The 23318-nt window shown below is 43.5% G+C and overlaps 1 protein-coding gene across 2 annotated transcripts in view; it reads right to left on the bottom strand.

The window, feature by feature from the left end:
* Positions 1 to 988: 988 nt before the first annotated feature.
* Positions 989 to 23318, bottom strand: part of LOC139462171 (uncharacterized) — an 84246-nt gene continuing 61916 nt past the window's right edge. For both annotated transcript variants that reach the window (XM_071243710.1, XM_071243708.1), the window contains 10 exons: positions 16409 to 16492; positions 15598 to 15639; positions 14952 to 15068; positions 14233 to 14391; positions 10180 to 10392; positions 9617 to 9661; positions 8991 to 9233; positions 8381 to 8410; positions 7435 to 7929; positions 989 to 4124 (listed from right to left, as the gene is read on the bottom strand). In XM_071243710.1, coding sequence (XP_071099811.1) covers positions 3457 to 4124; positions 7435 to 7929; positions 8381 to 8410; positions 8991 to 9233; positions 9617 to 9661; positions 10180 to 10392; positions 14233 to 14391; positions 14952 to 15068; positions 15598 to 15639; positions 16409 to 16492 — 2096 coding nt within the window. In that variant the 3' untranslated portion in view covers positions 989 to 3456. The remainder of the gene's footprint in view (positions 4125 to 7434; positions 7930 to 8380; positions 8411 to 8990; positions 9234 to 9616; positions 9662 to 10179; positions 10393 to 14232; positions 14392 to 14951; positions 15069 to 15597; positions 15640 to 16408; positions 16493 to 23318) is intronic.

Raw genomic sequence — 23318 nt, 5'->3', positions numbered from 1 at the left:
GGAAGATATATGTGGATATTAAGAGAACATAGGGTTTGTCAGTTTTGTGAGTTGAACACTGTAGAAAATGAATATCATTTCTTTCTAATATGTCCGTTGTATGCTGAACTCAGATAACAGTTCATTGATAAATATTATATCCGTTATATGCATTATTTTGCAGGTCACATCTTTGTTACAAACATTATTTTGCAGGTCATATCTTTGTTACAAACATTATTTTTGCAGGTCACATCTCTTGTTACAAACATTATTTTGCAGGTCACATCTTTGTTACAAACATTATTTTGCAGGTCACATCTCTGTTACAAACATTATTTTGCAAGTCACACCTTTGTTACAAACATTATTTTGCAGGTCACATCTTTGTTACAAACATTATTTTACAGGTCACATTTCGTTACAAACATTATTTTGAAGGTCACATCTTTGTTACAAACATTATTTTGCAAGTCACATTTCGTTACAAACATTATTTTGCAGGTCACATCTTTGTTACAAACATTATTTTGCAGGTCACATCTTTGTTACAAACATTATTTTGCAGGTCACATCTTTGTTACAAACATTATTTTGCAAGTCACATTTCGTTACAAACATTATTTTGCATGTCATATATTTGTTACAAAAACTATTATGCAGGTCACACCTCCGCTCTAAACATTATTTTGCAAGTCACATTTCGTTACAAACATTATTTTGCAGGTCACATCTTTGTTACAAACATTATTTTGCAGGTCACATCTTTGTTACAAACATTACTTTGCTGGTCACATCTTTGTTGCAAACATTATTTTGCAGGTCACATCTTTGTTACAAACATTATTTTGCAGGTCACAGCTTCGTTGCAAACATTATTTTGCAGGTCACATTGTCGTTACAAACATGGACTCCTGTATATCCCAACCTGGTTTCAGGTGCTGGGGATGTAAGCAATACCCGAACACTGTGACAATGGCGAAGACCACAAACAACCCAGACTACAAACTGAAAAGAAATATACTTTATTGCAACAATAGGAATAATAAGCAACAGTGTGCACTTTGTAACATAATAACCAATATTTAGTTGTATCACAGATCTAAAGAGAAACACGAGGGGAACTACGTTGGTATAAAATATACTAGTGTCTACGTCTAGAAGTCGTATATCAATCACTACCGGAACAATACTCAACAGTGCAGGTGTATGTACGCGCTACAGATCTACAGGTAGATGGCGCTCTCTCGCAGTGCGCACGCATACGCTCCATATGAAATCATGTACCTCGCGAGTAAGCTGATAGAGACTTATGATAATGGTGCGGTGTGACTTGATTAGGAAAGCTTTAGTAAATGTTTACGTCCTGGTAGCTGAATGACACAATGGGGTGGACATCCCATCACTAGACGTATCATGCTGAGTTATGTAGCTCACTTAAAACTGCTCAAAATGTTGGCAGGATAGAAGATCTGATACGTTTGTATGTTTTGAGCTTTTTCTTTATCACTTTCTCCTCCAGACGCCACCGTGTCTTACAGTCATCCCCTCGGTCTTTTTCACACACCCAAGCCCTTCTCGCATAAGCCAAATCCCAAGCCAAATCCCAAGACCGTTCGAACAGGCCCTAGGCCCTAAAGAGAATCCTTAATCCATTATGAGAGCCTTAAACGCTTTCTAGAATCTTTAAACACCCCATACTTGTACACACCTCGACCCTTCTTACAACTCTAGATCCTTCAGAGAACCCTTTGACCCTTCAGACAACTCTAGACCCTTTCGACCACCCCTTAGACCCGTCAACATATCTAGAACCTTCAAACACCCCAAGACTCGTATGTACCGCTGAACCCTTCTGACAACCCTAGACCCTTCGACCACCCCAAAGTCTTGAAGCAACCTTAGACTCAATATCGCGAATCTTTAGTCTTCCCTCAATTCCTTCTAGCATTCCTTTTGACAATCGCCTCGTTCCGACATCACCTAGATCATTCTGGCATCAGCTAGATCATTCTGACATTACCTAGATCCTTCTGAAGTAGTCTAGACCGCTCTACCTACCCAGCATTCCTTCTGAGACCACCATCAATCATGTAGCTGTAGAAATAGTGCAACGCAAACACCAAACAAATAAATCCTTGACGTGCTGAGCGCTAAATTTAAAAATATCCATTTCATTTAATGACGGTGAGTTGTCTCGTTGGAATGAGAAGAGTACACAATCTACCGATATCTGTACATATGACACAGTTTACACACACGACTACCACAAGCAGCATTATATCACAAATAGCAATATACAGAACGATGGAACATATATATGCATATGAAGCTGTCAAAAATGTATCAACGAACCAGACTTCCAATACAACTGATACGAATAATTGAATAATTATACCATCACATGGACCATGTTTCTGGCACTGTAAGCGATGGATCCCTGCTCTAGCCTTGTTAGTGATGGACCATGTCTCTAGCCTTGTAAGTGATGTACCATGTCTCTAGCCTTTTTAGTGATAGACCCTGTCTCTAGCCTTGCAAGTGATAGACCATGTCTCAAGCCTTGCAAGTGATGGACCCTGTCCCTAGCCTTGTGATAGACCCTGTCTCTAGCCTTGTTAGTGATAGACCATGTCTCAAGCCTTGTAAATGCTGGACCCTGTCTCTAGCCTTGTGATAGACCCTGTCTCTAGCCTTGTAAATGCTGGACCCTATGATTGTGTAAATGCCCCCAACGCTATTATCGCGTCATCACTACCATGACGTACTAACTGTGCCGATTCATGTACGGCGTTACTTGGCTCGGTGACATGGCAACAAGACACGCCATGTTTTATCAACACGGTGCTACCTGGTCTGGTTACTAGGTAACGTACAGGGGATTGCTGGGTAAATATCAAGACTCAAATATTCAGCATCTAACATCCATTGACTAAAGCCGATTACGGAAACATTTGAAGGTAACAGAACCATATCCTGTGTGAATCTCCATCGAGATCCTCCGCAAGGGAGACAACCCACACATAAAGGTCTCTGCAACTACTCCCGGGTTGACCAGCGGGTCACATGACACATGATGACGACATCAAAAGCTACGATTAACTATAAGGACACTGGGCGCTGCACGTGGGACCCGTGCAGTGCCTCACGATTTCATCTCAGATGATTCCTCTTCATCAGCACAATTCCGCAGCCGCCTGAAGCGGCGGTATAATCCCCATGATACGATTCCTAATGAGTAAATTAATCGGTTACCTTGGTGGTAACCAGTTATATAATTCTCAGATGAACATTCCTCCACAAAATCAACATCCGCATCTGTTCCTCGTACAGTACAAGGTTTACATCCAACACAAAGAGTTCTGTATATATCTCCGGGCTACTTCTAAACCTGAAGATATGTAACATCTTAATGATCCATTGTTTGACCGATGATAAGTTTGATATTTAACATGTCAGTCAAATAGTCCGTCACATCTACAAGTTGATAGACCGTGACACGTCATTCCTAAGCTCCGCACACGCCCCGTCCCCGGCAGGGAATATACGCAGATTGACGTCACGCTTTCTGACATTGTACATGTCTTGGAGGATGGACTCAAGCTGCAGCACCGGGGCCACAATGACAGGGTTGTCGCCGATGTTGCGGGCGTACACGGCGAAAGCCTGGACTTTGTCGTCCCTGAAACAGCAGACCGCTGACCAGAAGAGGTAAGGGACGTGGACGTCATTGCCGATAGTGATCTCTGGGTCCTTAGAAGGCACAGCGCCGGAAGCTATGTACATCTCTGGTCGCGACGGCCCTGTCATCGGGTCAACGTCGACGGGAATTTTGCAGTGGTTGATGGCGTAAGACCGAATCTCCGTGACAGCGTGGCGCCAGGCCGGGTACAGTGATGGGTGCATTGGGGCAGCGTTGGTCAAGGTGAAGGTCGACAGTTTGGCGTCTACATCCGCTCCGATGAGCTCAGGCCACATGAGGTGCGCGATTCGGTAGCCAGACATGTCGTAGTCGACGGGGAGGGCCTGCTTCATGCCGAGGTCGCAGTCCCAGTCCGTGTCACATTTCTGCGCGTCGGACATCGTGGCCAAACCGCGCTCCCTCTTCAGTAGCCAGCTGAACGTCATTGGCTCATCAATCAGACCTGAAATAGACATCAACATATGATCTAACAGCACATGAAATGAAAAAAATAATTTTTAAAATATACATGTTTTAATATTTACATTGTTTACGATGGTATATGTCAACACTGAGGGAGATGTGAGAGAACCTGCGCATTTAGACAATGACACCGAAGGAAATGTATTGGTTGGGGTTTAATCATACAAATACCTTGAACATCACCAATGCACAGGGAGCACAGAGAAGATAAGAGAAATTTACCAGTTTTAAGATACGTCAGAGAGAGAGAGAGAGAGAGAGAGAGAGAGAGAGAGAGAGAGAGAGAGAGAGAGACCGACCAGGACTAAACTGAAGCCGATTTATGACAACGTCTAATCAATAATTGAGGAAATCAACATCGCTGTGATATAAAGTCTCTACATCCCCCAGTGTCCACCCCATGCCATGCTGCTTCATCTGAAAGTTGAACAGTCTTTTGTCAGACTCTCACAGCGCCCAGGCCTTCTCCATCCCTCAGCTGTCTGATGGAATCTTTAGACGCCATTTATAATCAATTGGGTGATCTACCACTATCCAATTGTCATCATTTTGCATTTCCTCTCTACATTCATCACTTTGCCCAAATGGACCGTCCACGTCCTGACATACACACCGGTTTATATCTAGCAACGTAGCCCTGGGGATAGAGAACCTGGATGTGATTGTCCAGTAATTGGACAGCCCAGACTGGCCGATAGTAGAAATAAATTTGCGGTGGCAGTGATTGAGTAACATGGCGTGGACTGTCGGGGTGGGTAGTTGTGAGCAATAGCCTGCACAACAATTACAGACACACTGGAGCTTTGCCTTCACAGTCTCTGCTAACATTGCATTCAGCCGTCAGGTATAAATCAATGTTTGATTACAGTCCACTCCCAGGGTCATGTCCAACATTATCAACATACATACATATTCACTCACTAATTTGGGGTTGGCTAGGTCCCCTGTAGGTTGTGTTTGTCGCCAGAACCTACTGAAGAGGACCGGGGGCGTACAATGTAGGACCTGTTTGATTGTGCACAGAAAACGTGGGCTTGAAACAAAAGTTCTCTTCTGATCTGAGGACCAACGGCTCGAGACGTTGTTCCTCTTATCAAGCCATATATTTCTTGTTAGTACATATAGACTTGCTCAGTCACTGCCGACAATGGGTGTCTAGAACTACCAAATTGATATTTAGCGTGTAATGCTTTGAGAAAGGTTACTGAAGGTTATGATAAATAATTTGAACATGATTAAAACATGTTCTCAGATGGCAACATGGCATTGGTAACAATGAGGAAGACTAATTGAAGGAAATATGTTCTTGTGGCGATGGGAGCTGAAACAGTTGTGTTTTTTGTGGCCATGGGAACTGAAATAATCGCGTTCTTGTGGCCATGGGAACTTGGACATCCGTGTTCTTGTGGCGACGGGAACTGAAACAAGCGCGTTCTTGTGGCCATGGAAACTGAAAGAATCGTGGTTCTTTCTGGCCACGGGAGCTAAAACAGGCGTCTTCTTGTATCCATGGGGACTGAAACAATTGTGTTCTTGTGGCCACGAATACTGAAACATCGTAAATATTAGCTATGAAGAAAATGTACGTCTCATGTTTAAGTCTACTGAAGAGAACAGCATGCATTCCACTCGACCTTGGCCAAGTTTCGTGGAAGACATATATAGTATTTCCGCGCCTTCTACGACAGAGGTACCAACCTCCACAGACAGCGAGATGAGCGTTATTCCATAATATCATTACACACAGCGTTGTAGACATATAGTACACACAGTGTAGACGTGCCGTAGACAACATGGCTGCTTCAGCATTGGAGTCTCTTAAGAATAAATCGAGTATTTAATAATTGGTAATTTGTGGAGAGACAGTAATATGTGTCAGCTTTCAATTGACATTAATTGTATGTTTTGATGGATGTTTGTTACTTGATTAAATGTTAAATGTTATTCACTTGACATTATCAGTGTATGGACATGTGTGTATGTTTGCCATATCCGGCAGCCTCTATGTTAATAAGTGTATGGACATGTGCGTATGTTTGCCGCGTACAGTAGACACTATATTAACTAAACTCGGGAGACTCTACACGTGCAGAGTTAGTTAAAATATTAATCATGGCTTTTTATCATCATATAGCACAACCAGAGGTCGAAGATTATATTTTTCGGTCAATCAGTAGGTCGCAGTCAATGTCAAAGGTCCAAGCCGTCGCGAGAATGTTTCTTGAATTATCGAACCAAAGCGGTGAAAGAGCAGGGTCATATTTGCAGGAACTGAGAAATATGTATATATAGATAATAAGTCGAATGTGTTTCCGTATTGTAAATATATTATACGTTAGCAATCACAGTTGTATTACGCGAGCCTTTGGCGACATGATACCTATTGTTTATTCCTACTACAAGTATATGATGTTCACCACACGGAAACACACGAGGATTAGCACATCTTTATCAATTGAAGCTTGAAATAACCGATGTTTAAAACGTACTTTCACTCCATGAAGAAACATAAGAAACCCCCTATGAAAAGTGTGTCTGAGTGAACCGCCTAATGTACCATCTGCCAAATAAATCACAGACATGATTGTCTCCAGAAACACCACACTCCGGGTAGCCCATATCTTAACTTATTGGGAGCTCCATAAAATTATCAGATTGACGCTCACATTACATCAATGCATGGAGCTTAGTAGTAGTTCTTGTCGGGTTACTTCATATGCAAATTTATCGGTTCGTGAAACAAAGTTTATCGGATTGATTTATCGTAGCGATTTATCGCATATGAAAAAATACAGTTATATGTTCCATGTTCAACTCACAGACTCCAGGGGCGGTGGGGTTGCCTAGTGGTTAGAGCGTTCGCTCGTCTCACCGAAGACCTGGGTTCGATTCCCAACATGCATACAATGTGTGAAGCCCGTTTCTGGTGTCCCCCAGCGTGATATGGCTGGAATATTTCTAAAAGCGGCGTAAAACCATACTCACTCACAGACTCCACTCAGCATCATCAACTTTCTAAACACTCCTCTACCCGCTCCCTCCTCCACGCTCACACAGTCACAGAGGCATTACGCCGTTTTAGCAATATTCCCGGTAACATCTCGCCAGGGAACATGAGAAATGGACAACGCTGAAACCATGAAACCATGCTAGTGATAAAACTGGAGTCTTCAGCTTTAATCACCAGACCACCCTGACTCCCCCCAAAACAGTTATACCAAACACATATTTCTGTAAAAGATTGAGCAGGGTATCTTGTTTTATGTCTGTTCCCTGTATTTGTCACTAACCTCTCTCGATCATGAAGTCGGTTTTGGGCCAGGTGTCCTCTCCAAGCTGCGTGACCTTGGCCAAGGACACAACGGGAATACGGCGGGCGGTGTCGTAGATTGTACCAAAGTACGCCCTCTTGTGCCCGAACACTTTCCCCCACTTGCTGTCGGGGGCGAATCTCTGACAGAGGAAGGAGAAGGTGGAGTGGATGTCGGATATACCGGAGGGGATTCTGTTGCCGAGGATGAAGTCCCTCCAGCAGCTGTGGGTGTAGTCGCCGAGGTTCCTCTGTCGTCGCGCCAGCTTGGAGCCCTTGCACTTCCGGGAGGACTTGCAGATGTCCTGTAGGTGGCGCTTGCAGACGTGCAATGCAGTGTGGGATACCAAGAAGGCTTCCTGTTTGGAGCACCATCGTCTGAGATGGCCCTTGGACACCACCTGGGACAGGTTGAAGCTGGAGAACACCATCTTCCTTCGCTTCAGGTCGTACAGAGAGTAGCGGCAGAAGTCCCCTGAAGGTACAGCAAGAACATAATTATTATTATTATTAATATTATTATTGACCGCCTCCATGGTTGTGGTAGCGCGTCCGCCCACCATACCAAAAGAGGTTAAAAGATAGTACCCTGTCTGGCGCGTGGCGCGTAAAACAAGGACTGGTCGTCTCAAGAGTCAGTATACTGTTTTTGAGTGGAGTATTTATGTTAAAAACTGCGGTATGGTATCTCAATGGGCCAGCACATTAACACACACACACACATACACACACACACACACACACACACACACACACACACACACACACACACACACACACGGTTGAACACGATGTTAAACCCAATATCACCTCACGTGACCTTTTTATCATATTTTGCAGTAGTATTACATCAGTATAATCATTGTTGTTGTTTTCGTTGTCATTGTTATTATTAGTGTTAGTATTAGTACTATTATGCATCGTACCTCCATTCGCTGCTGGACCAAACGTCATTTCTGCAACGAAAGAATAAAAAATAATACTTAATGACACATATGTTTGTCTGTCCCCCCAATGCGATGTGATACGTATGTAGATATTGTGTTACGTATGTGGTTTTTGAAGGCACCAGCAATACGGCTTGCCGAACCTTGATACACAATGCCACAACTGATGCAAATATGAATTAATTATAACAGTCTGGTGACGAATAACATTACATCCCTACCATACCATTCGCCTCCTGCCTGGCATGTGTCGCGTTACATTATACAATGACAGTACGTACATGAACTAATTAATATCGGACACGCATACTAAAATGGTATCTGTCTGGATTCTACTTGATTCGATATATTCACATCGCTGACTCAACACCGGTCGATAGCTGGGTGGATGTAATGGAAGCTTGTCGCCAGGTGTCCGGGTCCTGTCTGGTGCTTCATGATTCTCCTGTCGATTTGAAAAGATAGACTCGTCCTTTTTTACTTATCCAAGGACACTCAGGCCTCTGGTAAAGCGACGTATGTTACAGGGGTGTGTGCTACAGTACTACTGTGCTATTAGTACTCAAGCTGTCAGATCACGTGGTCGCACCTGCGTTGCTGATATCTCGGACGTCCACGCCATCACATCTGTACGAGAACTTCCCACTGGTGGATCCATTCCACGATCTGCACGATCCCTGGTCCCGGATGTTGCAGGATCGAACCTCGACCCTTGGACCCCTGCACGTCACCATCTTGCCCAGAGAATTCCCGTCGATGTCACATGACCGGAAGCGGACATCCACATCGCCTGATGCTACCCATGGCGACCAGCTGCCCCACATTGCTCTTGCTGAAATAACAGCGGCACGTATTCAAAATAGAGTGAGTGAGTGAGTGAGTGAGTTTGGCTTTACGCCGTTTTTAGCAATATTCCAGCAATATCACGGCGGGGGACACCAGAAATGGGCTTCACACATTGTACCCATGTCGGGAATCGAACCCGGGTCTTTGGCGTGACGAGCGAACGCTTTAACCACTAGGCTACCCGACCGCCCCTATTCAAAATAGAAACGTACGGACAAAGTATTCTTGTACTGTGTTAAAACCAAAAGGCAATCAACGAGATACCATTATACAGGAATACAACAGTTATTCTTGTGTGACGTGTGAAAAGAATATGTTTCATTTGGTTTATGATGCGATGGTGTTAGTGACTCATTCATATCAACGTACCATTCTTCTCGGGACACAGCGGGGCTCCGGTCTGGGAGTCTTGGCCTGCAATGGAAAATATTACATCAGAAATTATTGAATTACAAACGAACCGCAAAAGGTTTCGTGAAGCGTCACACGATCTACATAGTATGAGTTATCCTTGGATAGTACACGGTGATGACGTCCTCCTGTAACTCTCGACATGTCCTGCTGTCCACCCCACTCACGCAAGGGTCATGGAGCCCTGGCGTCTATAGAGCTGTAGATGGTTGTGCAGATATTGAGTTGTGTCGCTTGGACAAAAGCCAATGGTCGTTGATCCAACATTGGCCCTGCTTGTCCTCCTATATATGTAAGCACCATTTACCAACATGGTAAAGGATTTAGACCTGCATCACTAGGGAAATTCCTCCCACATTAACCTGACACATCGTGTTGTAAATTAGGAGAGATGTAAATTCAAATTCACTCATTCACACACCCACCCCCCTTTACCTACCAACCAACCACCGCCACACCCTACACCCAATTCACTTTATCCCGCCCTACCCCACCCTTCCCCACCCTAGCCTAACACTCACAGCTCTTGTTGTTGCCAGGGGTGATGTTGTCCTGACTCTGACAGGCTTGAAGCTGCATCTCGCACCTGTTCCTGTACCACTGACCGTCACTGCCACAGATGGGGCGCGTGGCTCGACCAGTGCAGTTGATGGAGCATGCGCACGTGACACTGTCTCCATCAGCCTTGCAGATGCCGCCGTACAAGCAGCTGACGTCATCACATGGGCTGCCGTCTGAAACACAATTTGCCAAATGACGTCAGCAATCTTCACCTATGACGTCGTTTTTAGTGTGACGTCATTCCAAGCTCACGTCACAATAAAATTCGAATGACGCCAACAATGCCGTCCGGATGACAGAAACAATACACCGTTGTCTCGTGACGAGATATGACCCTAGGACACATATGATGATCATTTTTATGAACCCTGACATGTTTGCCCTCGTAGGTAATAAATAGAGAATACTACACTCATTCTCGTTATATTAGATACCATTTTTACGAAACGAGTGGACTTTCTATGGTATGGGACCGAGCGAAATCTAAGGAGAATGAGTGTGGTATTTTATTTATGACCACTTTAAATATGTATGTAAGTGTAAATACATAACAACTTTTGTTCGTTGACAGACCAAACTGAAACCGGTTGCAAAATCTAGTTGCGCATGAATAGTGATATATGCCCAATAGGGTGGGACGGGTAACTCGGATACTCGGGTCGGGTCGGTCCTGAGTAGGACCCGGGTACACACATGACTACCCTGACCCGTAGTGAGTCACGTGATATACTGTAATGACATAAACAATAAAACTCAATGTTTACACCACAAGCCTAGCTGATGTTCACATCTCTTTCTCACTATGCAGGCATTCATTCTGACTTTTATATGTTCGAGTAAGGATAAAGCGTCTATGAACTGCAGTGTATGCATTATCAGACCGTTTGATGCATGTATCTAAATAGTTTTTGCCAGGGCTGCGGTAAAACAATTCCCATTCGGACATTTTGTACCCAACTCTTGATACCTATAGCGGGTATCCGGGTGGGGCCGGGTATCCGGGTGGGGGCGGGTATCCGGGTGGGGCCGGGTAATAGGGTGGCGGGTACCCGGGTAGTAAATTTGGACTAGTCCCAGCCCTAATGCCCAAAAATGGGCATTGTTGACATTCATATGCATACGCATTACCAACATGCGCCTGCAGTGTTTGCAAACATAACAGCACCGACGCTCAAGATCGTTTTGGAAGAATTTCTCCAACTTATGAGAATTCAAGCGCCATGTTGTTAGTACGCTCAAGTCTGATTGCCTGTCAGTGACAGTTTCGAACAAAGGGCAAGGTCACCACCGGAATAAGAAAAGACAACCGTGATCTACTCAGCGATTTAAGCTAGAGATAGGGAATGTTATTGTTCACCTTCGGGATATTTTGGGCCACATCATCAGAAATCAGGCACTCTTCTACGGTGTTTTCGAATGATTTGTACACTGATGGCACAGCCGGATCATCCCAAGTAAGTCTATGGTAGTTTAAACTGACTTCATTTCACCACGCTTATCCTTTTACGTTAAATCAAATTGGAAGTTGCGAAAGTAGTCGGGTGCGTCACGCTCATTGGGACCCTCGATCTATTGAACGGTACTCGTACCTTGTAAATGAATATAGATCTAGCTCGATTATATAATGTCTGTGGAAGCTTAATGCATAACTTATATAGGATGCAAACCGAATTTGATGCGTGTGACTATCATGATTGGTTTAATAAAGTGTTTGTTAATATCTCTCGATCACATGAGATTGCTTCAGTTCTGCCTTGTAGATTTTTTATGACTGAAAAAATTAGTCCCAATGTGACAGAGGTCACGGTTATCCAATCGAAACGAATAAAACAAGGTCAACCCTGTACGACACACGTGTGACGGATTTAGTATCTTACCACATGTATCTTCACCACGTGGGTAATAAATAGAGGTTATCACGCGAGTGTGTTTGGGGATAGTATATACCCTGTATTAGGAATAAACATTGTATTTAGCGAGCCTTGGCGAGCTAAATACATAGTGTTTATTCCTAATACAGGGTATTTACCATCCCCAAACATTTAAGCGTGATAACCTCTTTATCATATAATGTCAGTCTTTAATTCTGTGCTTCAAAATCGCTTTCCCTCTCTCACAAACATTACCGAAACATTGCGAGTTTTCCTGGATTGCGCGCATTAATATTTATGACGTCACAGTTTAAGTGATGTGTCAGTCGGACATTGACAGTAGCCAATATAGTTCCAACTGAAATCTGTTTCTTATACAGTGGTGAAGCAACATATACGCAAATTGTTTTCAATTGCCTTCCGCGGCCATCCATCGGTCTGTCCGCTAGAGTAACTGCCCTTTGTCAAAGGGAAGCTACTCTAACCCTAGTCTATGAGACGTAACGGCCACGGTCAGACGTTGTTGACAGTGTGTCCTGTCATAACGTTAAGAAGTGTAGTCAGATGTGCACACAGCGACAAAACGAAACAAGTTAACAATTCAAACATATTTCAGCCAAATCCACCTATTTTAATTTGTGGAGAAGGTTTCAAGCCGCAGAGGTCTACAAGCACAGATATGGCTACTGATCCCGTTTGGCTAGGCCTCGTGCCCTCGCAAAATTGTTTCGAAATTTATATCTCCAAAGTTGCCAAACTTATAAAATGCCTTAGCTACGTCACAGTTAGACACTGATTTTCAGTATATTAGTCTGTTCTTTTGATAATGATAGCAATTATCCCTGTAGTTTATCCAGATTCCTGATGGTTAATTCTGACTCGATCGCCGAATGACGAGGGCAACGCCATGTTGTTTATAAACAGTGGGAGTAGTCCCTACTTGACCTTTGAAATTTGCATCTCTATCCGCATATGACCCCAACGGATATCGTTTTTATCCGTTGGCTTTATCCTGCCGAGAAACCTACCCAATATAATATGATAAATCAGTTTATCAACATTTCAATCGCTGTCTGTGAAGTTACGGTGTTATACACTTGGGTTAAGCACATGTGTGCTATCACTGTATCGACATTTCAATCACTGTCTGATCATGAGAAGTTGCCGTGGTATACACGATGTTCTTGGCACTTATGTGTTATTGACTTTAAATATTTACGTGTGTCCATTGTAGAACACAGACATCCAGTACATAACGATGCCAAATCACTAAAGGGCCACAATAAAGAGAAACTAACTGATATTTATAGTGTCCCTCCTCGCCACCTTAATGATTATATACTGGCGCAGTAATCAGGGAGGTAATGCCACGTCCCTGGGATCTACTTCACAGTCGTCGGTGATGTTGTACGTATCTGCCGTGTCAAGTCCCCGCCTTCACCAGTGATGTACAGTGACGTGCCTCAACATAGGTGACGGCACCGACGTCGTTCTGCACGCGGCCAGAATGACTGTTGCTGGGTGTGACGTTCTATACTCAATACATCCAGAATGACTTGTTGCGGGGTGGCGATCGACATCCAATACATCCAGATTGACTTGTTGCGGGCGTGACGTTCTACGCTCAATACACCTAGATTGACTTGTTGCTGGGCGTGACGTTCTACACCCAATACATCCTGATTGACTTGTTGCAGGGCGTGACGTTTATACATCCATTACATCCAGATTGACTTGTTGCTGGGCGTGACCTTTTACACCCAATACATCCAGATTGACTTGTTGCTGGGCGTGACGTTCTACGCTCAATACATCCAGATTGACTTGTTGCTGGGCGTGACGTTCTACGCTCAATACATCCAGATTGACTTGTTGCTGGGCGTGACGTTCTACGCTCAATACATCCAGATTGACTTGTTGTTGACGTTCTACACCCAATAAATCCAGACTGACTTGTTGCTGGATCTGTCATTATACAAATTATAAAGCCACATTTTGTGTTATTGTGTTATTCATGCGTTAATCCAGTCACGTAAATGACACTCTCTCAAAAAATGGTAAAACATGTTTAACAGCAGTCTGCCTGTCAAGGAAACAGTATCTCCGCATGCTATCAGTCTATACAGGCAGTGTGATACTCACCTCCAGCTCCGGCCTCCTGGATGATGTCAAGGATGGCTGGAATTTCCTTCACCTTCTCAGTTGGGGCAACCACGTTGGTGGTGGTTGGCATTGTTGAAGGTGAAGGTCGAAGTGATGTTGTCTCATACAGAGCCTCGTCTCCATCCTCATCGCCTCCTTCTGAAACACAGCGCAGGAGAGAGCTGTGTCACCTCTGATGGCCTTTGGTTAGAATGTATGTACATTAAGGAGAGGGCTGGGTCACCTCTGATGACCTTTGGTTAGAGTGTATGTACATTAAGGAGAGGGCTGGGTCACCTCTGATGGCCTTTGGTTAGAGTGTATGTACATTAGGAGAGGGCTGGGTCACCTCTGATGGACTTTGGTTAGAGAGTATGTACATTAAGGAGAGGGCAGGGTCACCTCTGATGGCCTTTGGTTAGAGAGTATGTACATTAAGGAGAGGGCTGGGTCACCTCTGATGACCTTTGGTTAGAGTGTATGTACATTAAGGATAGGACTGGGTCACCTCTGATGGACTTTGGTTAGAGTGTATGTACATTTAGGAGAGGGCTGGGTCACCTCTGATGGCCTTTGGTTAGAGTGTATGTACATTAGGAGAGGGCTGGGTCACCTCTGATGGACTTTGGTTAGAGAGTATGTACATTAAGGAGAGGGCAGGGTCACCTCTGATGGCCTTTGGTTAGAGAGTATGTACATTAAGGAGAGGGCTTGGTTACCTCTGATGGCCCAGTCGACCATGGAGTCGTCGGCAGCTCCGTCGTCCCTCTGGTCCTCATCCTCGTTGTCGTCCACCATGGCTGATGTCGACAGCAGCGATGTCGTCTCGGGGAGCTCTGTGAAACATTCATATCAGTATGAATAGATGGAGGCGAAGAGCGCCGGGCTATCGCCATGGTTACATGAGTAAAGTCCGGTGAGCGTGACCCGTCAGGACAAGACTGGCAATGTGTATATGGTATTTGTATCATCATCCGGAGTGTATATTTGCTCTCGCCTAGCAAAAGGATTTCCAAACACGTCAATGGATAGCTATGAGTTATTCTTTACTGTACATGATAAATCCATGTGATAGAAAAGTGATTCATGTACGACATTGTGGCTAATTATTCTATTTCTCCTGAGACGTCAATTGTTAGTGGTTCAGAGGCTGTTCTTGGTGAAGCCAGACTTATAGGTTTTAAATACGTTTGTTTTAATCTGTCAACATTTCAGTACAGGCACTTATACCGATATTAAGTTTCACAAAGTTCATTCATTGTAGTGGGTAACCCATTCACATGTATGCAAATTGAATGTTTGACGACCAGGCGGCAGAAGATTGTTTAAGTTATATGTAAAATGAAAATAGCAAAGTTTGCCTACCCCTTGAGGTCGTCCTGATCTCCTCATCTTGTGTTGTTGATTCTGAAAATGTTTAAAAAAGTTTCCCATGAACAGAAATGTCGGTATATCGAGAAAGACTGAAATACAGATATGTTGGTATAGCGAGATTGGCTGATATACAGAAATGAGAGACTATTGTTTGTTCTGTTTGTTTGTTTGTTATTTAACGCCACTTTATCTTTATTCCAAGTATATGACGGCGGTCTGTAAATAATCGAGTCTGTACCAGACAATCCTGTGATTGACATCATGATCATCGATCCACGCAATTGGCATACGATGACATGCATCAATCAAGTCAGCGAACCTGACCACCCGATCCCGTTAGTCGCCTCTTACGACAAGCATAGTCGCCTTTTACGGCAAGCATGGGTTGCTGAAGACCTATTCTACCCCGGATCTTCACGGGGAGACAAGCATGGGTTGCTGAAGACCTATTCTGCCCCGGATCTTCGCGGGGACAAGCAGGACATGGGTTGCTGAAGACCTATTCTACCCCGGATCTTCACGGGGAGACAAGCATGGGTTGCTGAAGACCTATTCTGCCCCGGATCTTCGCGGGGACAAGCAGGACATGGGTTGCTGAAGACCTATTCAACCCGGATCTTCACGCAAGAGAGACTGATATACGGAGATGTCGGGATAGCAAGAGAGAATCTTATATATATAGTTGATTTAGAGAAAGGTTCTGAGTACCGACACCGTTATTGGGATAGGGTCTGTTTAAAGAGAGGCCGATGTAGAGAGAGGTTCTGAGTGTCGAGAGGCCGGTCTTTAGATTTATGTTTACCTGTGATTGGCTGTGCTGTTGTAGTTGACGTTGTTGTTGTAGATGTAGACAATGTCGACGGTTTGGACGATGTCAGTTTTGAGCCTGGAAGAAGGTCGACAAAGTATGAATCACTAAAAGAAACACATTTTTAATGTGGTTTCTTTAGATTTATTTGATTTACCCGAATATTTCATTCGTGATGGACATTTCTTGAAAACAACATTCAAAGCTTATTAGAAATATTGAACAAAAGCGTCTTTCCTTATTCCCATTTTCTGCTCAGAGTTCTTCACAAAGTAAATATTCAGTCTTAAACGTGTTTGTGTCCCTTTGTTATAAACCTGCCATGATATTCGTCAGTGCGAAGGTGGACGGCGCGTGTATGGGTCAATAACAGAGCTTCGTGTGAGGATTCATTGTTTCCCAGCGACCAGTCAACGACACATAGAAAACACAGGATAGCATAACCTGAAGAACACCAAGTACCACTGGTGAACACGTGATAGCATATATCTGAAGAACACCAAGCACGACTGGTGAACACGTGATAGCATACATCTGCAGAACACCAAGCACGACTGGTGAACACGTGATAGCATATATCTGAAGAACACCAAGCACGACTGGTGAACAAGTGATAGCATACATCTGCAGAACACAAAGCAAGACTGGTGAACACAGGATAGCATACATCTGCAGAACACAAAGCACGACTGGTGAACACAGGATAGCATACATCTGCAGAACACAAAGCACGACTGGTGAACACAGGATAGCATACATCTGAAGAACACCAAGTACCACTGGTGAACACAGGATAGCATACATCTGCAGAACGCCAAGCACCACTGGTGAACACAGAATAGCATACATCTGCAGAGAGCCAAGCACGAATGGTGAACACAGGATAGCATACATCTGCAGAACACAAAGCACCACTGGTGAACACAGGATAGCATACATCTGAAGAACACCAAGCACGACTGGTGAACAAGTGATAGCATACATCTGCAGAACACAAAGCACCACTGGTGAACACAGGATAGCATACATCTGAAGAACACCAAGCATCACTGGTGAACACGTGATAGCATACATCTGCAGAACACAAAGCATAACTGGTGGACATAGGATAGCATACATCTGTAGAACACAAAGCACCACTGGTGAACACGTGATAGCATACATCTGCAGAACACAAAGCACGACTGGTGAACACAGGATAGCATACATCTGAAGAACACCAAGTACCACTGGTGAATACGTGATAGCATACATCTGCAGAACACCAAGCACGACTGGTGAACAGAGGATAGCATACATCTGAAGAACGCCAAGCACCACTGGTGAACACAGGATAGCATACATCTGAAGAACACCAAGCACGACTGGTGAACACGTGATAGTATACATCTGCAGAACAAAAAGCACGACTGGTGAACAAAGGATAGCATACATCTAGAAAACGCCAAGCACCACTGGTGAACACAGGATAGCATACATCTGTAGAACACCAAGCACCACTGGTGAACACAGGATAGCATACATCTGCAGAACACAAAGCATGACTGGTGAACACAGGATAGCATACATCTGTAGAACACCAAGCATCACTGGTGAACACGTGATAGCATACATCTGGAGAACACTAAGCACCACTGGTGAACACAGGATAGCATACATCTACAGAACACAAAGCACGACTGGTGAACACAGGATAGCATACATCTGTAGAACACCAAGCACCACTGGTGAACACAGGATAGCATACATCTGCAGAACACAAAGCACGACTGGTGAACACAGGATAGCATACATCTGAAGAACACCAAGCATGACTGGTGAACACGTGATAGCATACATCTGGAGAACACTAAGCATGACTGGTGAACACGTGATAGCATACATCTGGAGAACACTAAGCACCACTGGTGAACACAGGATAGCATACATCTGTAGAACACCAAGCACCACTGGTGAACACAGGATAGCATACATCTGCAGAACACAAAGCACGACTGGTGAACACAGGATAGCATACATCTGAAGAACACCAAGCATGACTGGTGAACACGTGATAGCATACATCTGGAGAACACTAAGCATGACTGGTGAACACAGGATAGCATACATCTGTAGAACACTAAGCACCACTGGTGAACACAGGATAGCATACATCTACAGAACACCAAGCACCACTGGTGAACACAGGATAGCATACATCTGAAGAACACCAAGCATGACTGGTGAACACGTGATAGCATACATCTGGAGAACACTAAGCATGACTGGTGAACACGTGATAGCATACATCTGGAGAACACTAAGCACCACTGGTGAACACAGGATAGCATACATCTACAGAACACCAAGCACCACTGGTGAACACAGGATATCATACATCTGAAGAACACCAAGCATGACTGGTGAACACGTGATAGCATACATCTGGAGAACACTAAGCATGACTGGTGAACACGTGATAGCATACATCTGGAGAACACTAAGCACCACTGGTGAACACAGGATAGCATACATCTACAGAACACCAAGCACTACTGGTGAACACAGGATAGCATACATCTGTAGAACACCAAGCACCACTGGTGAACACAGGATAGCATACATCTGAAGAACGCCAAGCACGACTGGTGAACAGAGGATAGCATACATCTGTACAACAAGATAGACACAAGTATTGACTCTCTGTTCTTCTTCGTGGATACAAATGTTAGTTCACCCCCTATGGAATGGAAAGGGTACACACAAAACTATTGCTATTCAGCAGTTACGAAACATCAAATAATCTATGTGTATGTTAGTGTGAAGAAAACCCAAAGACAGTCTGAACATTGATACGGGATACTGTTTTTGAGAAATGACTATTCATATGGCTTGTTGTTGCTTAGCTTGTTTCTAGATGTACATGTGATATCGCAGCAAGCTAAGGGTGGATGTTCTCGCATGGATATGCTGACATGCATTAGATAAGGCGCGCTGCACGGTAAGGCTTGAGGTCGCATCACAGGAAGACCAAACGTATATGAACACGGATTACTTCGTGAACGTGACAGGAGTTTGTAAACAAGTTTGTGAATTTACGCCAAAAGACGCAACATATTCTCGCCAATCTAATCACTATCATGTCGTGGTCTTCTCTCGAGAGAGAGAGAGAGACATGACCAAGAACCAAGAACGTCGGGCAACGGTTTGTCTTTTTTCTTCATTTTAAAGAAGTACAAAGTGTCGTGGTGATTTGGAGATAAGGATCAAAAGACTGACTAAAATCTGCACGATGCACTTCTTGAAGAATTGTTTTACGCAACTGCACCTGTCTGTTCACGGGTAATGTCTTGTTTACTTTAAACTTGGAAAATTTCGAGATACAATTTTGAACTTATTAATTATCAAGTACAATTACTAATTTAGAGCACGAGTATGAAGCCGATTAGTGTTTAATCACCCACATGAACTCACGCACGAACGCCCCACTCCCCAAACACACACACACACACACGGCCCCCACTCCCCGACACACACACACACACACACACACACACACACACACACACACACACACACACACACACACACACACGGCCCCCACTCCCCGACACACACACTCACCTCAATCTTACAATAATCTGACACTCACTCACTCACTAACTCGACAGAACGATGCACATTATCTTCAGGCAACATCATTTCAAAATGTCATATTCTTAAATTTGTGTATGCCAAAATGAGTTATCTTCCTATTGATATAAAACTGACATTTTTGCTTGTTTAATAGCGTATTAAATCATATTAATGCTTTAACCGGTCGATAAACATGGCGTTCTAGGACAAACCGACTCCCACACGCAACACAACTACTTGAAGCGTTGTCTTGTGTGTTGGCGGTAACTCATGTATGCCTGTTGACCCCTTAATACAACCTAAACGCATTTGAATACATTCCTGTCATAATGTCATCCCAGCTAGACAAAGACCAGTTGTACGGGGTCTTCATGTTAACACTGTCAGATATTAATGCTGATCCCTTCACTCGCATCCGTAACCCGGTCTTACCTTGAAAAACATAATCAAATTCAGCATCCCTCTCCAAATGGTTCATCTATATGATTTATATGTTAAAGACAAGCACAGCCTATCGACATCAAGGAATAAATAATAAGAGAGGTAATAAATTGTGATATCACATCTATCGATCGCCCAGCACGGTGTGGTCGCTGCCAGTTATGGGCGGTCGGTGCAGCGGATCACGCGAGGACGATATTTAGAAAAGTGACTAGGTTAAATTGCTTTCATTTGACAGAGGGGGATGATTGGCTCCAGATGTAGGAAGGACCATGTAGGTGATGCGTTCTTCCAACCCGTTGATGATGCCGGGGGTACCCCGTCTGTCTCGTCACACAAACCCGCCATGACAACCCTCTCTGAGGAGAGATTCTGGATGTTTTTTATCAATGTCTTAATGTCGCCACACAGTAATCTAAAACGACATCAGTTTTAGGTTTCCCTTGGTTTTGTACGAGACACATTCGGTGATACTTGATAACGGTGATGAAGTCGCTGAATACCTTGACGCTAAAGAGGGTAGAATGAGATGCACGGGGTAGGGGCGGGGAAGAGGTTGGTGGTATATCATCAGTTTATTTAGTATAATGTTCTTCTCCTGTCGTCATTCAACCACTGTAATTCGAAGATCGCAGTCGGTGGTAATATGGAGGTAGATATAGAGGTAGATATGGTGGTAGATATGAAGGTAGATAAGGAGGTAGATAAGGAGGTAGATATGGAGGTAGGTATGAAGGTAGATATGAATGTATATATGAATGTAGATATGAATGTAGATATGGAGGTAGATATGAAGATAGCTATGGAGGTAGATATGAAGGTAGATATGGAGGTACGTATGGGATTAGATATGGAGGTAGATACGGAGGTAGGTATGAAGGTAGATATGAAGGGGGACATTGAGGTAGAAATGAAGGTAGATATGGAGGTAGATATGAAGGTAGATATGGAGGTAGATATGGAGGTACGTATGGGATTAGATATGGAGGTATATATGAAGGTAGACATGGAGGTAGATATGAAGGTAGATATGAAGGTAGATATGGAGGTAGATATGGAGGTAGATATGAAGGTAGATATGGAGGTAGATATGAAGGTAGATATGAAGGGGGACATTGAGGTAGATATGAAGGTAGATATGGAGGTAGATATGAAGGTAGATATGGAGGTAGATATGGAGGTACGTATGGGATTAGATATGGAGGTAGATATGAAGGTAGACATGGAGGTATATATGAAGGTAGATATGAAGGTAGACATGGAGGTAGATATGAAGGTAGATATGAAGGTAGATATGGAGGTAGATATGGAGGTACGTATGGGATTAGATATGGAGGTAGATATCAAGGTAGATATGGAGGTAGATATGAAGGTAGATATGGAGGTAGATATGGAGGTAGATATGAAGGTAGATATGAAGGTAGATATGGAGGTAGATATGAAGGTAGATATGGAGGTAGATATGAAGGTAGATATGGAGGTAGATATGAAGGTAGACATGGAGGTACTAGTCCGGACTGATGCCGATTTATAGTGCTAGCACACTGAGATACCATGCCGCAGTTTAACATGAATACCCCACTCAGACACAGTATACTGACTCCGAGCCGACCAGTCCTTGTTTTAGCCCCTTTATGCCGGGTGCCAGACAGGGTAACTACAAGTACAATCTTTTAACGTCTTTTGGTATGACAGGGTCGGGGATCGAACCCCGGACCTTCCGCTCTCCTGGAGGACGCTCTACCACTAGACCACGGAGGCGGTTAAATGTAGTTAGATGGAGAGGTAGATAGGGATATTGATATGAAGGTAGATATGGAGGTAGATATAGAGGAAGGTATGGACGTTGGTATGAAGGTAGATATGAAGGTGGATATGAAGGTAGATATGGAGGTAGATATGGGAGTAGATATGGAGGTAGATATTGGTGTAGATATGACGGTAGATATGGAGGTAGATATAAAGGTAGATATGAAGGTAGATATGGAGGTAGATATGAAGGTAGATATGGAGGTAGATATGAAGGGAGACAGTGAGGTAGATATGAAGGTAGCTATGGAGGAAGTTATGGTCGTTGGTATGAAGGTAGATATGGAGGTAGATAGGGTAGATATGAAGGTAGATATGAAGGTAAATATGGAGGTAAATATGGAGGTAATTATGGAGGTAATTATATAAGTAGATAAGTATATGAAGGTAGATATGGAAGTACATATGGTAGTAGATATGGAAGTAGATATTGGTGTATATATGGAGGTAGATATGGAGGTAAATATGGAGGTAATTATATAAGTAGATATGAAGGTAGATATGGAAGTACATATGGTAGTAGATATGGAAGTAGATATTGGTGTAGATATGGAGGTAGATATGGAGGTAAATATGGAGGTAATTATATAAGTAGATATGAAGGTAGATATGGAAGTACATATGGTAGTAGATATGGAAGTAGATATTGGTGTAGATATGGAGGTAGAATATTGTGGTAGATATGTTGTTAGATTGAGAGGTAGATAGGGAGATTGATATGAAGGTAGATATGGAGGTAGATATGGGGGTAGATATGAAGGTAGGTATGGAGGTAGATATGGGAGTATATACGGAGGTAGAATATTGGGATAGATATGTAGTTAGATGTAGAGGAAGATAGGGAGATTGATATGAAGGTAGATATGGAGGTATCATATCTAAGTAATTAATAAGTGAGTTGAGTTTAACGCTGCTTCGAACAGTATATCATTTATATCACGGCGTGTCTGCTTCCTGTGCAGGAAAGCCATGGGTGGTGGTCTTAGACGTGTATCAATTTGGAGAAACCCACAAACGGATATGGAACCGACAAAAATAG

This window comes from Haliotis cracherodii, unplaced genomic scaffold (assembly GCF_022045235.1).
Source record: "Haliotis cracherodii isolate W230 unplaced genomic scaffold, xgHalCrac1.p SCAF_15, whole genome shotgun sequence".
In the NCBI taxonomy this organism is placed as follows: Eukaryota; Metazoa; Mollusca; class Gastropoda; order Lepetellida; family Haliotidae; genus Haliotis; species Haliotis cracherodii.
The sequence above is the reverse complement of the archived record's forward strand: the minus strand, read 5'-3'. Positions and strand labels throughout refer to the sequence as shown.